At 40.7% G+C, this 14,694-nt stretch overlaps 1 protein-coding gene across 1 annotated transcript; it reads right to left on the reverse strand.

Moving 5' to 3' along the window:
• Positions 1-204: 204 nt before the first annotated feature.
• Positions 205-14,452, reverse strand: TDRD1 (tudor domain containing 1). Its single transcript, XM_054276704.1, is given in 22 exon segments — positions 205-317; positions 484-705; positions 1,035-1,202; positions 1,459-1,569; positions 1,779-1,895; positions 2,432-2,677; positions 3,559-3,729; positions 3,898-4,008; positions 4,901-5,023; positions 6,431-6,676; positions 6,943-7,113; positions 7,619-7,726; positions 8,228-8,404; positions 8,725-8,802; positions 10,298-10,346; positions 10,451-10,490; positions 10,809-10,914; positions 11,309-11,456; positions 11,654-11,718; positions 12,851-12,969; positions 14,255-14,286; positions 14,288-14,452. Coding segments are annotated over 22 exon segments (2,886 nt in total).
• Positions 14,453-14,694: the final 242 nt, after the last annotated feature.

Genomic DNA, 14,694 nt, shown 5'->3' on the forward strand with positions numbered 1-14,694 from the left:
AAACACTTGAAAAATGAAGTAAGAGCTGTCTGTGGGGCAAAGTACAGACTAATGAAGTCTGTGTGCTCCAAACACCATCCTCCCTCAGCTTCAGGGTGCTCTAATTATTACCATATATAAAAAACCTGAGAACAAGTGTCAGGACACATTTCACTGAACTTCCATGTTTCAGTAGCTATTATTCCCCCTACTCCCATTTGCTTCCTACACAGGGTTTCTTTTGAATTCTGGAAACATAAAAAAGGAAGTATTGCTTGGAGTAAATCTTACTTGCACTTTTAATTCCTTGCAGCAGCAGCTGGTCTCACCTTCATTACCTACAAAAACCAAAGTGAATGAGCAAAATACACACACACATATTCCTTCCCTAATTTAAGAGGTGACATGTGGCATTGTCCAGGATTTTTAGAAGGAAAAGTCACTTAGCCACCCCATGTGCATACAAGAATAAGCAAACTGAAGTAATCAAGCCAAAGTATGTACCTTGATGTTCACTGTGTGAGTTGTCAGCACTGCAGGATGTCACCAAACCCTCCTTTAGCAGTTTGTCAGCTACATTCACATAACCATTGTCCAAATGCTTCTCCACTGTTACAATATTAACATTTCCATTAATCCCTTTCACTGTAATTGTGACATGTTGCTTCAATAACAGTTTTTTCAACGTGTCAAGCACTAATGGAGACCACTCAGCTTTCTCTATTCCTGTGGAAAAAGGAAAATCAAGTCTGTTATATAAATAATTACTTTAAGATATAACTTGAATAGTACATATATGCTTTGGAAAATATGATGCTAAATTTTCCTAATATAAATAGCTGAAATTCTAGAGATAATGAACTAAAACCAAGCTTTCTAAACCACCTATTACTGTGCTTACCAATATGTTATTTCAGAATATTGTCATGTTGTTTACAAGTATTAAGGAATGAACACTACTACCAGAACAGGTAAAAAATTATAATGTTCAAGAAAACCAGTCAGAGGTTTTTGGGGTGTGGTTTTTTTTGCTTATTTTGGGGTGGTTTTCTTACCTGCAAGTGAACATGTAATAGTCTGAAAAGGCAGCTTTAAATAGGAATCAGTGATTGGCAGCACCTTTGAAAGGGGTAAAGTTTCTGTGTTGCCATAGTCTCCATACAGAACTTTCACTGCAGACTGGGAAGCTTCCAGAACAACAGCTCTGTACCAATTGCCATTACCTGAAAAGATTGGGGGAAGAATGGTCACGTGTGAAGAATCATCTTATAAACACAGTTTATCTCCAGAACAAGAAACTGTAGAGTTTTTAAAGAATTTTTAAATACTGTGGTGGATATATTAGAGGCCAATTGACAAGAAGCACAATTAAGAGATCCATAAGCACTTTCAAGCTGGTGTTTTTCCTTTGTCTACAGCAAAAATGCAAGCTGTGTTTTACAGGGGCCAAGGAAATGGAAGGACAAAGGAATGTCTCACCTGAAAACTGAGCACAACAGGCTTCACCCAGTTTTGGTTGGAAGGGCTGCTTGTTGCAAGATCTGCAATAGTCTTCCAGTGAAATCAGCTCCTTAAAGAGCTTGTTTTGACCTACAGGAACAAACACCACATTCACAAACCATGTCTGAGTACAATGAAGTCCATACTTAAGCCTCTTGCTCCCACCTTTGACATTTTTGTATTTTCCTACTGCCCAAGATACATTTCTACACGGTTCAGTTCACTACACGCAATTTTATTAACCAGCTTGCAACAGTGACTTCTTACTGGTATTAGGAACAATGAACACTTTTTCTTACCTTTTTTTGGAAATGGTACAGCATAGAACAAGTCTGGGCTTACAACTTCAGTTACACAGACAGACATGGTTTCATCTACAGCCAACTCAATTGACTTCCAGTGCCCAAGTGAAGTTGCTAACAGAAATTGTAAGAAAATGCAGTGTTACCACTGTCCTCCAAACATACATATATTTTAAGGAACTGTTATTTTATTTGATATTTATAATAATTTTTTGAATTTCAGACACGACTACATGCCTTCCCTTCAGGAAGACAAATCTAAATCAAGAGAAATAATGCTTACTTTGCTTTGTTCATAAACTGTTGGCATATAAAAGTAGCTAAAGTAAAAAACAGCTCAGAAAAAAGAAAACAAAGACCTTGAAAAGCAAACATGAGAAAAGTTTCAGTTACAGAAAACTTCTAATTCTCTGATTCCCACAGAGTCAAACAACATTCATTTCAGACACACAGATTTTTAACTTTCTCTTTTTGTCTATAATGCCACCTGCAGGACAGTTGGTGTTCAACTCTAAGAACTGACAATATACCCAAAACTATGCATTGATATTAATTGTAGTTAAACAAGAAAATAACAGTTAAAGGCTGGAATACTGAAAATTCTTAAATCTAAAATCCTTAAATCTAAAAATTAACATTCCTTTAATTACCTTTCTGGTCCACAGATGTGTTTGGAAAGTCATTTTCATCTTGTAGAAGTTCCTTTACAACCAGTTTTTCTGAAGTTAGTATCTCATTGATAATTGTTGGACAATCTGCAGAATTATCAGTAAGCACTACACCTGCCCCATCTTCAGAAAGGGAAGTTACTGTGGCTTGAAGCTCTAAGCCTGAAGTGTACATATGAAATCTTCTTGTAGCTTCTGGATTCCACTTGCTGTTTCCAGGCTTTATACCTGGGAAGTGAGAAACTGTTAAAATATCTTCAGTCTGAAATATTGACTTCCCTCAACATTATAATTTCCTTTAAAAAATACTTTAAAAATTTTTCTTTAGAGCATACCCTGAAATATCAAGGCTTTTACTAACCCTAGGGCAACACACTGTCCTTCATCCTGTTAACTGCTCTCCTTCTTCTCCTTTTTTCTAAATGCCCACATTTTCTCAGGACTCCCAAGTTTCATCGTTTATATTTTATGATTCAGCCAAGTAAATCCTTTGCCTCAGCACAAACAACATTATAAAAACTGGGTTTGGATCAGTATAATCAGGCCTTTTTATCAAAGGAGCAGACAAAACCAAAGTGTTTTAAGGGTGGGTGGGCAGGGGAACAGCACAAGACACTTGAACAAAATGAGGTTTTGAGCTTTTCCCTGTTTCCACACTTTTCATTTTTAAACCAAGCAGACTACACCACAAAGAAAGTTCTGCAGAATTTTGAACGGTGTGGAAAAAGAATTTGCAAAACACTGAGAAGCAGCAATACAGTGCCAAACTCTTCAGGAGTCAAATGAAAGAACTGAAAGGCCAACTTGCTTCACTAAAACAGATTAGCTCCATTGCCTGCAAAAGCTTTGAGAAATAAAGTTGCAAAAAAGCACCTTTACTCCTAGGAAGGCAACAACCAAAAACCTGTAAGCTTTACACATGAAGCAGAACTGAACAAGCTCCCTTTTGACCCGTAAAGCAGTCAGCAAAGTCCATGCAGATCACTCCAGAGAACTGCTCAGAGAAGAGAAAGCAAATGAACAAACCCAAAAGAACAGTTCTGCACAGTATTCCCCAAAGCAGCAAGTCTCTAAATGCAAGAGCTCTTGTAAGAGAAAATGAGATTCACCTGAGAGCCAGCATTTAATTGCCTGAAATGGAAGTTTCAGGAAGGAGGGTGAGATCTGGCGGATGTTATCCCGTGGGACATCCTCAGTGTTCCCATAGTCCACAAAGCTCACTCGAACTCTTCCACCTGAAGTGACTTTTTGCACCACAGCACGGTACCAGTTACCATCTTCTAATTTAAAGATGAAAAAAAAATTAGTAATTACTTCACACATTTGCTAAGTCTACCAGCCTTCACTTGTTAATAAATAATTTTTTCCTGTCCTCTACTAATGTGAACTATTAGCTGATTTTTCATGTTCACCCTATAAAAACAAAACTATTTTATTCTGTTACTTGCCAGAGTAGAAAGCACAGCAAGGGTCTCCATTCTCAGGCTCCAAAACATCTGGTGGTGTATTCTGACAGTATTCAGACAATGTTTTGTTAAGCGAGTTTAGAGCAAGTAACTCTGAAAATTAGAAAAAAAATAGAGATGAGATCAATGAAACGAGCAGACTTGAACTTTATCAGTTCACTCTACAGTTTACTTGTAAACCTTCAAATGCACTCCTTGACTACATAAGTCAAGGAACAAACACTCCTCACTTTTTAAGAGCTGCCCCATATTTTTTGTTTGAATGCCTTTAGCTCCCTCTTCAGCCACTGAATTTTGTCACACTCTTTTTCTAGCATTTAAAACACCAATGGCTATCAGAAGTCTTTACAGACTTCTGGTAGAGAAACAAGATTACTTTTTAACTAATCCAACAGGAAGTCACATCTCAACAGCTGCATTTTCTCATTTTTGTGTTACAATTATTCTATCTCTTTAAGTTCTTATAAATTATGAGAGTGTACTAGAAGAGAGCTCCAGCAAATACTGTCTTGGCACAGGGAACATGTCTCTTATTTGCTTTTATTAACAGAATCACTACATCATGAAGGATGGAAAAGACCCTTCAAGATCATTTAGTCCAACCATCAAGCCAGCATCACCACAGGCACCCCAAGTACCACATCCAGATGCCTCTTGCACACTCCCAGAGACAATGACTCTACCACCTTCCTGCACAACTTATTCCAGGCCTGGCCACTCTTCCAGAGAAAAAAAAAATTAAGATAACCTTTGACTAGGTTATAGTAACTCTTTCACTTTCCTCTACTGCTTATCTTCAACATTATTCAGATTTGAATGCCATGATCAAATTTCTTGGTCACTCCACTTGTATTCTTAGATTTAAACCTCAGAGTAAGCCTTTGTGCTGTAAGCTTACTTGACACAGCAGTTCATTAGACCTATAAAAAATGGCAAACCAGGAAGCAAAGAAACTACCAGAAAGAATTAAGCTGAATAAACTTACCATGGCTGTTTGAAATCTGACAGTAGAATTCTCCAGGATTGTACACTGTACACACTATGACACTGAGTGTTTGGTTAAGAGTTAATTTAATCCACTTGCACATTCTTTTGTTCGTTGTGTCCTCTAGAGAGGACAAAAAAAAAAGCACAGAATGAAAAGAAATTAAAGTAACTTTTACAGGGAAAAAAAACCCCATCCCAAATGCTCATTCACATGCTTGAATTTCTTGTTATAAACTGTCCAACATACTAAGTACCAGTGAGAGCCTCTTTGCAGAGTAAAACCAAGAGAAATATGCCAGTTCCTTTATGTAATTCTTCATTATCAAAAGGAGCAAGCCATAGATAGCAGGGAAGAGTAATTACATACAGAGGTAAAGGCTGGCTGGCAACAGCCTGGGCAAGAGGGGCACTGGGGAACTTTGGTTCCTGGAAACAGAGTAGGGAGCACAGCAAAGGGAAACATCTGTCACCAATCCAAGGAGGAAGAGCAAAAAACACTACTAGAAGGACTGGTGGCAGAAATTTGCACTGAATATTGTACTCAGGTACCTGAAAGAAACTTATTATTTAACATGAGCTGCAGAATGCATCATGGGAACACTAAATCATGGCACTGGAGAACACATTCTGTTTAAAACCTGCATTCAACAGCTCTGGCTCAGTGACAGAAATGACAAAAAGGTGAGAGGTAACCAATAAAGCAAAGAAGTACAAAACAGGCCCTTGTTGAGGGCCACAGATCAAAATGTGTTATTAGATACAGCCAGGTAAGTTACTTTTTATTCTAATTTTTTGTAAGATTCCTTACTCTTCTGAACGAAGACAAGGAATAATTGTGTCCTAGCCACAAGGCCTCTAGTGAGAAAGATCAAAATTATTTGAACAGACTTGGCAAAAAGTTTTCAGTACCAAAGGATCAGAAGAGAATAACTACATTTGCCAGACACAGGATGGAAAAAAAAAGGAACTTAGCATGCTTCATAAGAGAGAAGCCAGGAATCTTCTCCAAGATTTCAAAGAAATTTATTGTAACTTTAGCAAAAATCTCTTGGATTGAAGCTTTGGCCACTAAATTCAAACAAGGCAATATAAGCATAGACTTGAAGCTTTATAAGCTACTACAGTCAAATTTTCAAGGACTAAGTATGAGGTCTATGTGTAAAATACAGGAAAATGAAGATGACAATAGAGCAAATATTATTTGCACTAATGGATAAGGATGTAGGAATAACCAGGTAATAACCAGTCATAACCTACTCCAACTGGAAATTTTAAGACTTCTAACAAGAGTAAGTACCAACTTCCAAAAGCAGGCAATAACAACTTTGTTAAGTGTGCACACCTGCACACACACACAGACACACAATTCTTTACAGGTAAGTTGCCATGGATAACCTTTGAACTTGTGAGGGCTAAACTTGAGGAGCCAGACTGAAAAGCTCCTAGAGATAAGAGCTTGCTTGCATTCTCTGTACCCACCCTAGCAGGAGGTGAACAATGCCAGGCAGCAAGATGTGTTCATACTCACCCTTGGCTGGCTCCACATCACTCCCTCTGGCTGCTGGTGAGGCCAAGCTCAGCTCCTCAGCTGCAAAGCCTTCCTCAAGGAGAAGGCTTGATACATTTATTACTGGAGTGCTTGAGGCATCTGTAAGCTCCACCACAGATTTAGAACCGTCTTTATCCACTACTTTTACTGTCAACACTTTGTCTTTCACCAGTTTTCTCAAGTAGGAAATACATTCTGAGGTCCGTGCTAATGGTGCCTTTACACCTAAAAAGTCACAAAGTATGGAAAGGTTCTGAGGTCAGTCCAACTCTCACCATGTGTGGACAGGTACAACAACTGCAAGTACATTCTGAAACATTTGTCACATTTTGTAGATATGCCATGACAGTTAAGAATTCTGGAAATAATGCCCTACCATTACCTCCATCCTTTGCCATGTTTCCATGTCTGATACTACAGCTGTGGTGGTTATGTAACACCACTTGTTCTCCCTCTATCTAGTGTGAAACTGCTAATCATTTACTTCATACCTGCCAGGCTACATCTTATGGCTTGAGCTGGCAAGTCCATTAAGCTTGGAATTATAGGACGAAGTCTGGCCAGTGGAAGAGAGTCAGAATTACCATAATCCACATAGTCCACCAAAACAGTGTCTTCAGAAGCATAAGCAGTAACAGCAGCACGATACCAAAGGTTGTCCTCTAGAAAGGAAGACACAGATGTTTTGTCTGAGAATTATTTTTTTTTGACAGACCAATATAAAAATACACCCATCTCAGTACAGCTCAGGACTACCAGGTGTTGGCTAAAGGAGCATTTTGAGAAGCAGTCTGTGAGAGCAGCATCATTCCATATAATCCCATTTCTTCTGTGCTTCTTCTGGGGACTGAAATTTCAAATATATACCTATTTCCAGCCCTGGGGAAAAAGTACTTAGCAACATAAAAAAAACCAAACTTCCCATGATCTCTTAATAAGCTATTCTAAATAATCTGAATCCAATGTTAAGAGTTTGCTCAATAAAGGGACATTTTAAAATTGGTACTTTACAGATACAATTTTTCAAATCACTACCCAACATTACCCACAGCTAAAAATCAGAGATAAGTAAACTCTACATAAAACATTTCTAAACATAATTACAAATTGTATCTTTTTGGTAATAAATTTAAGTGACATAACTAAGTGTTTTCAGTCCATTTTTACCTGTGAACTGGGCACAGCACACATTGCCAGCAGCAGGACGGAAAGATGGACTACTGGGAATTTTGCCACAGTATTCATTAAGGGATGCTTCAAGCTCAGCAAGTTGACCTGATATTAAAATACATAAGTTTTGGAACATAGCCTATCTTGCAATTATTACAAAATAATTAAGCTCAAAGCCTGGAAGAACATCTTATAGTCTAATGGAGATTATTTCAAATGTTTAACACTGATCAGAGTAGGGCTCTTCAATCATTAACATCCAAGAGAGTCCTCATGTGTGTCTGAGGAATCACAGCAGCAGTGAACAGACAGGGAAAACCAGGGATGGATTTGTTTCAGCAAAGAGACAAAGCTGAAGCCTGTGCAAACTGAAAGCAAGCTAGTGGAGGCATGCCAAGAAGAAACCAAGGAAGATAGCTCTTCCAACAACAGGCAGATGATGAGGTAGGCAGCTTCTTCCCAAGGACACAGTTTGCTACTGATTACCCAGAATTAAAAGGCTGTACATGGAAACAGAAGAAAAACTGACCCTCCTCCAGCCACTCCCTACCAAAGAGAAAAATGCCACACCAGACATTCTACATCCCATTTCCAACCATCACTTACGGGCACTTTGCATCCGCTGACAAAAAAAGGTGTCTGGACTTTGAATGTGAGAAACCACACCAAAAAATTCATCTCCAATACTTAAAGAGACAAACTTGGTAATTGAATTAACACAGTGAGAAGAGTCTTCATCCTCAGGTATATTTTTTTCACCTCCCTTTGAATGGTTTTCTGATACTGCACATAAAAAAGAAAAAAGGTTGCCAATCAAAAGCTAGTTGACTTGGAAAATATAAACATACTGAAATATTTTTTTTTTAAATTTTGATGCTTTGGACTTCAAAAGCTTCTGTCACATTATGAAATTAATGCTCATCTAATAACCACTATACAAATGTTTTATACTATTAAAATGTCTATGAGCTAATGTCAGTAGTGACCTGAAGCTCCATTAGCCAACATTTTTAACTTTGAGGTGATGCTAGTGAGCAGCTAGAACATCATGCAGTACAGGAGGAGCTAAAATTCCCCAAGTTTAGTTTGGCTTGCTTGCTTACCTCTTGGAGAGTCTACTTTGGCATCACCTCCTGAAGCTAAATGAGACTTCATTTCTAAGGGAACTTTATTTAGGCAGTCTTCTAAAATACAGATCAAGAATAAATGATTTAGCACACAAATAGCCATCAGCTAGTTTCACTTCAGAACCATCCTCTGAGCCAGATCTATATTCCTATCACAAGGTGAATATGTTCTATTTATTTGTTCAGCACTTAATGTTTAAAATGCAAAACAAAGGTATTTTCAGAGTAGCTCAGCTACTTGAGTTTTCTGAGCACATTCACAGCTCCAAGACTGTCTGACTTCATAAAATGAGAAAAGCAGTAACAACCAACATTTACTTGCAGTCACTAAAGACTGTGAGCTGAAAAATTGATTATTGCTTTTTAGACACAAGGATTCATAACTTACCTCATTATTTACAACACTGAGTAAGTAATGATTTAGTCAAGATGTCTTTGTAAATCTTGGTTTCTCAGCTGAATGCATGAAGCAGCAATCCAAACTTTCAATGCCATTATTTTCAAATTAAAACCTCAATACAGGTGTTTCAGTTGCTTATAAAGTCTGGAATGAATGCATGAACATTTCAAGAATGCAGTGCCATTTATGTGATCCTCTCTCCAAAAGGGTAGCAGGTTACACATCACTTCACCACTACTGTGCTGTGAAGCACCAAATGTGAAACATGCCCAGCACAATCCTTAATCAGTTGAATTTACAGGGGACTGAAGTGAACCATCCTTTGAGAGACTGCACAGCATCACATGGAGATAAGCTTCCTGCACAGGAGCAAGTTTAGCAAGCTAGGAGCATCAACCACCACATCCCTGAATGTTTCTGTGGGCTGAAGATCAATTAAATGAATTGGTCTTGGCACTACATTGCTCCTGTCTGCAGCCAGAGAAAAATGTAAACAACATGACAAAAGGTGCACCTTGCACGTACTGATCTGCTTTGACAATCAAACCCAGCTCAACTGAAAATCTGAATTCTGACTCCTCAAAGGTCTTGTGCTTGGCTTGGCTCTCACTGAAGCTTGCTAGGTTAGAAATATAAACATGCTTATAGAGTTCTCCAGCTGGATACAGCAATATCCAGTGATTGCTCTTTCTTTGGAATACTTAGTGAGCATGTATGAAATGTAATGAAAGCTGGTAAAATCCTATATGGAACTAGAAATTGGCACTGCAGTTTTTAAAGAGTTAAAAACGTACGAGAAAGAAACAAAATGGTACCAAATTTTCACGCATCTATTAAAACAGAAAAATAAACAAGATGATCCAGAACACACTGAAGTTAATACAATTCTATTGGAAAAGTAACCTTCCTAAAATTTAAGGTTATTACCCTCAGCAAGGTATTTCAGGAACTGACATTTTATGGAAGGGTGAAAAAGTAGAATTGAAAAAAAAAAAAAAAAAGAAGTCAAGGGAGAGGTTGGGAAAGCACCAAGAGGGAGGAGGGCAGAAGAAAAATAAACAGGTTATATTTTACATGTGTTAGGGAGGGGTGTGAACATAAAGGCCTTAATTGTGGTGAGTTATTTTACCCACACAACCAAGCACTCACCAGAATCTGGAAGTACAACATCTACAGCAAAACTCAACCTCACTTCCTCCTGCAATATATCAACACCAGTTAGGGAACAGTGCTTTCCTATGAGCTGAGATCATATGAGCACAGCAGATCCAGTCAAGACATAGTCAAAATTGTATGACATACCTTAACATAAACTCCTGTCTTGGTTTTGCTATGACTTAAACTGTAATCAAAGAAAAATATGTCAGTTTGAAGAACCAAAGACTGACAAGTAGCATTAATAATACAATCTACTTGCAAATAGATAAAAAGCTGCATTCATAGTATGTGATTTTCGCCAAGCCTTATTCCTCATCCACTAAAATGCAGAAATACAAATATGGTAATATGTAATACTGACAGGCATTAGATAATGCAGTGCTAGCTTAAGAATAAGCAACATATTTTACTGTACTAGTGCCTTCCCATGGTCATTTATGTTGTAGTGGGAGGGACACTGTTTTTCTGTGAAGATGATTTGGCAGAACTTTTACAAACTTACTTCTGTTTAAGGGGATCACAAACTACTCTATGTGCTGGCCAGTCTTTTTTCTGACAATCTGCAGAGCAATAGTAAGTTTGCAGACACTGTGAGCATCTGAGCTTTCCTAAAACAAACCAAACAAAAAAAGACAAGAGAAGTCTGAGGAAAATATGTATTGGAAGGAACAAGAACTGTTTAAATAACTGCTCTACAAAACAGCTCCCCTGCAATTCTAAGCACACACAAATAGGTATTTGTATTGACATACAGCTATCAGACATTGCTGCCCAAATATCCCAAATTCCTCCTACATTTAAGGGAAAAAACCCCACCACTTCTGATAAAGAAATGCTCTCTTCTGCTTGTCAGTTCTGTTACTCCAACTATGTTCTGAATACAATATACTTGTGTCTGAGAGTTAAAAATATTTATGCATTTAAAGACATTTCTGAGCAAATCTGGTCTGGTTTCACTGCTAGATGTACTGTGTGTCAGGCTACAGGACAGCAGGCACTTACCAAACAGACCACAACGATGGCAAGTGCCCCCTTTAGGGGGTGGTACTAATAAACTCAAGAAACTCTTATCATAGCAAATAGAAAAAGCACTCTTAGAGGAACACTGCAATTTCTTTGGCTTCCCATTAATCCAATTAGAATGTGACACCTGTGGAAGAAAAACCTGAAGTCATTCTTACTGGAAAAAAACCTGCCCATTAGGGTAGAAATATTCTAATATACAAAAACATGACAACAAAAGGAGACACAACTTTTAAGTTCTAGAAAGAGAAATACATGCTGATAACTCCTGCTACCTAGAAATGCTCAGAATACTTGGGGCAACTATAAAGTGAAATAACTCACAGTATTTTCTTTATCAGCTGCAGCTATGCAGTTCTCTCTACCAGTTTTGTCTTCCATAGAACTTCCTAGAAGCAGAAGTATTTGCAAAGGGATCTGATTAACAACACCAACACATGCCTATGTTATGGAATATTTGCAGGAAGAAACAAGGCTCTTGGCTACTCCTACTACTCTGCCAGCCCATTTGAGGGAACAGAGATGCTTGGACCTTGACACACTCTGGAAATCACTTGTTTCCATTCTGATACCACATTTACTCAATCATGCAATCATGGTATTATTAAAACAACACTTTCACCTTCTGTGCTTATCACTCAATACTGACAAACAAAACACTCTGGAACAAGAGACTCTGACTTTCCAGTGAGTGCCTTATAAACCTTGTGGTCTTTCCTGTCAGTTTTTCTTTACCAAACAACTCTTACAAGACATTCATCTAAGCCTGCATATCAATATAGCAGGAACTCTGTTTTGATAACTCATCCACCTACAAAGAATTTGTTTCTGTTCTCGGCTACATATACCACTCAAATCTTGTTCCAGCCTGGCAGGCCTGTCCAAGGTCTCCACTGAGACAACATAAAGCTTTCATGGCCTTTTTCCCCACCTGGAAGCAAGTGAATCTTGGAAACTCTGCCTGAACTGAAATTCTTGCCTAACACAAAATCAAATTTCATGAACTCTTCAGACCCAAGATGTTTGTACATAAAGCTAGTTCAGATCTCCCAAAATGAAGCCTTTCCCTCTCCCCAACTTGGAGTAAGAGAACATGGATCAGACAGTAGCAAGGCACTTAAGAGGCAAGAAGCATTGCTGAAGGAACTCCAACTCCCATGTATTGGTCCGAATTCCCTGACACCTCAATTATCCTGGTGGGTTTTTTAGATTCTGAGGCATTTCAGCAGGCACAAGTTTGGATAATTAGGAGTTATATTGACAAGCCATACTCTACTGATGATGTGTATCAATAATAAAGCATATACCCAACCACAGAAGAATAAAGTCAAGATACCTCTGTCAAGCTTAAGACAAAGTCTCTCTTACTGCACTTGTGCTGTTGTTAAAACTTTCTGTACTGTTTCTACATTTGTCAAAAATAACCTGTATTCTTTGCTTACAAAATACTGGATTTTGTTAAATATTTCAGAAACTCAGCCTCAACTAAAAACTAAAAGTTTTTCAACAGTAAGTTTGTACCTGGGACCCTGTTGCTTAAATCTGCATCTGCAACTTCCTTATGTTGAAGATTAAGTGGTTCTGCCATCACGTAAAGGTTGACATTAGAGTATGACCAAAGGTGGCTGTGGGCCAGGTAACTGCAAAAGCATGGATTTAAAGATAAATTCAGGCAGGCACACAAATTAAAGTATTTTTGGGTCCTATTCTGAAGATATATTTAAGCATTCATTCATCTATTTCTTTTGTTTGCACAGCAAAACACTTTCTGCACTAAAGAACTCAACAATGAATACAGGAGATTAAATTATGAAAATTCCTTTAGAAGAGGAACACACTGACAAATAGGAGCAGCCATCAACGCCTGCACACGAAGCTCACTGTGTCACTGGAAGAGACCTCACTGTACTTTTGTTAAAGAAGTCTGTAGTGATAAAAAGCACAGGCTGCACTCCTGGGTTCCTCATGCCCTGAGGGGAACCACTGCCCCAACAGCAGCTGCCTGAGGGGAAGCAAAGCCCTGGGCTCTGCCGAAATGCATTTTCAGCACCTGCTTTCCAAATGCTAAGATGCAATATAATTATTTTAAATGAGAAGTATAGGCGAAAACAAACTAAAATTAACCTGCAAATAAAGCACAGTAGTCTAAGTGACACTGCACACTAACTCCACCAGAAAAGTGCGTTCAACAACCGCAATTAAAGAGGTGTTATTAAAATTAACTGATTCTGAAGTGATTTTTAAGTGATTAAAATTAAGCGATTTTAAGTAATCATAATAAAATTAGACAGCCCCGTCCCACGGCCTGCACCCAAGCTCGCAGCCAGCCCCGCCACCTCCGGCCCTCCCTCCCCTCAGCAAAGCGCTCACCCCGGGCCGCCCCCGGCTCCTTTCCTGGGGGAAAGCGAAGCGCCCACCCCCTGCCCCTCTCTCGCCCCAGAGCAGCGCTCACCCCGGGCCGCCCCCGGCTCCTTTCCTGGGGGAAAGCGAAGCGCCCACCCCCTGCCCCTCTCTCGCCCCAGAGCAGCGCTCACCCCGGGCCGCCCCCGGCTCCTTTCCTGGGGGAAAGCGAAGCGCCCACCCCCTGCCCCTCTCTCGCCCCAGAGCAGCGCTCACCCAGGGCCGCCCCCGGCTCCTTTCCTGGGGGAAAGCGAAGCGCCCACCCCCTGCCCCTCTCCCGCCCCAGAGCAGCGCTCACCCCGAGCCGCCCCTGCCCCTCTCTCGCCGCAGAGCAGCGCTCACCCCGAGCCGCCCCTCAGAAGAGCGCTCACCCCGGGCCGCCCCTGCCCCTCAGGGCAGCGCTCATCCCGGGCCGCCCCTGCCGCCCCTCAGAAGAGCGCTCACCCCGAGCCGCCCCTGCCCCTCAGGGCAGCGCTCACCCCGGGCCGCCCCTGCCCCTCTCTCGCTCCTCAGAGCAGCGCTCACCCCGGGCGGCCGCCCTGCCGTCGGCGCTGCCCCACGCGGGAAGCTGCGTCGTGCGCTCACTCGACGACCGTCGGCGGGAAGAGGAGAAGCAGCGGCCCCCGCAGGCCAGCGACGTCTGCAGGCGCTCCCGGCGGGCCCGTGGCGCTCATTCCGCCCCGCCCAGGCGGGACCCCGTGCCCAGGGGGCGGAACGGGGCATGTGCTGCTGCCCGGGCGCCCGCAACCCGCGGTGCCGCCTTCGCGGCCGGGGAGGAGCGGCCTGGGGAGTCTTGCCCTGGCCCGGGTTATTCCAAGCCCTGACCTGGCCTTGAACACTTCCAGGGATGGGGTATGAGGCATCCACATCTTCTCTAGGAAACCTTGTGTCAAGGCCTCACTACCCGCACAGCAAAGGATTTCTTCCCAATATCTAATCTAAACCCATCCTCTCTCAGTTTGAAG

This window comes from Melozone crissalis, unplaced genomic scaffold, assembly GCF_028551555.1.
Source record: "Melozone crissalis strain CALT ecotype California unplaced genomic scaffold, PUWL_Pcris_2 ptg000019l_1, whole genome shotgun sequence".
NCBI classification, from domain to species: domain Eukaryota; kingdom Metazoa; phylum Chordata; class Aves; order Passeriformes; family Passerellidae; genus Melozone; species Melozone crissalis.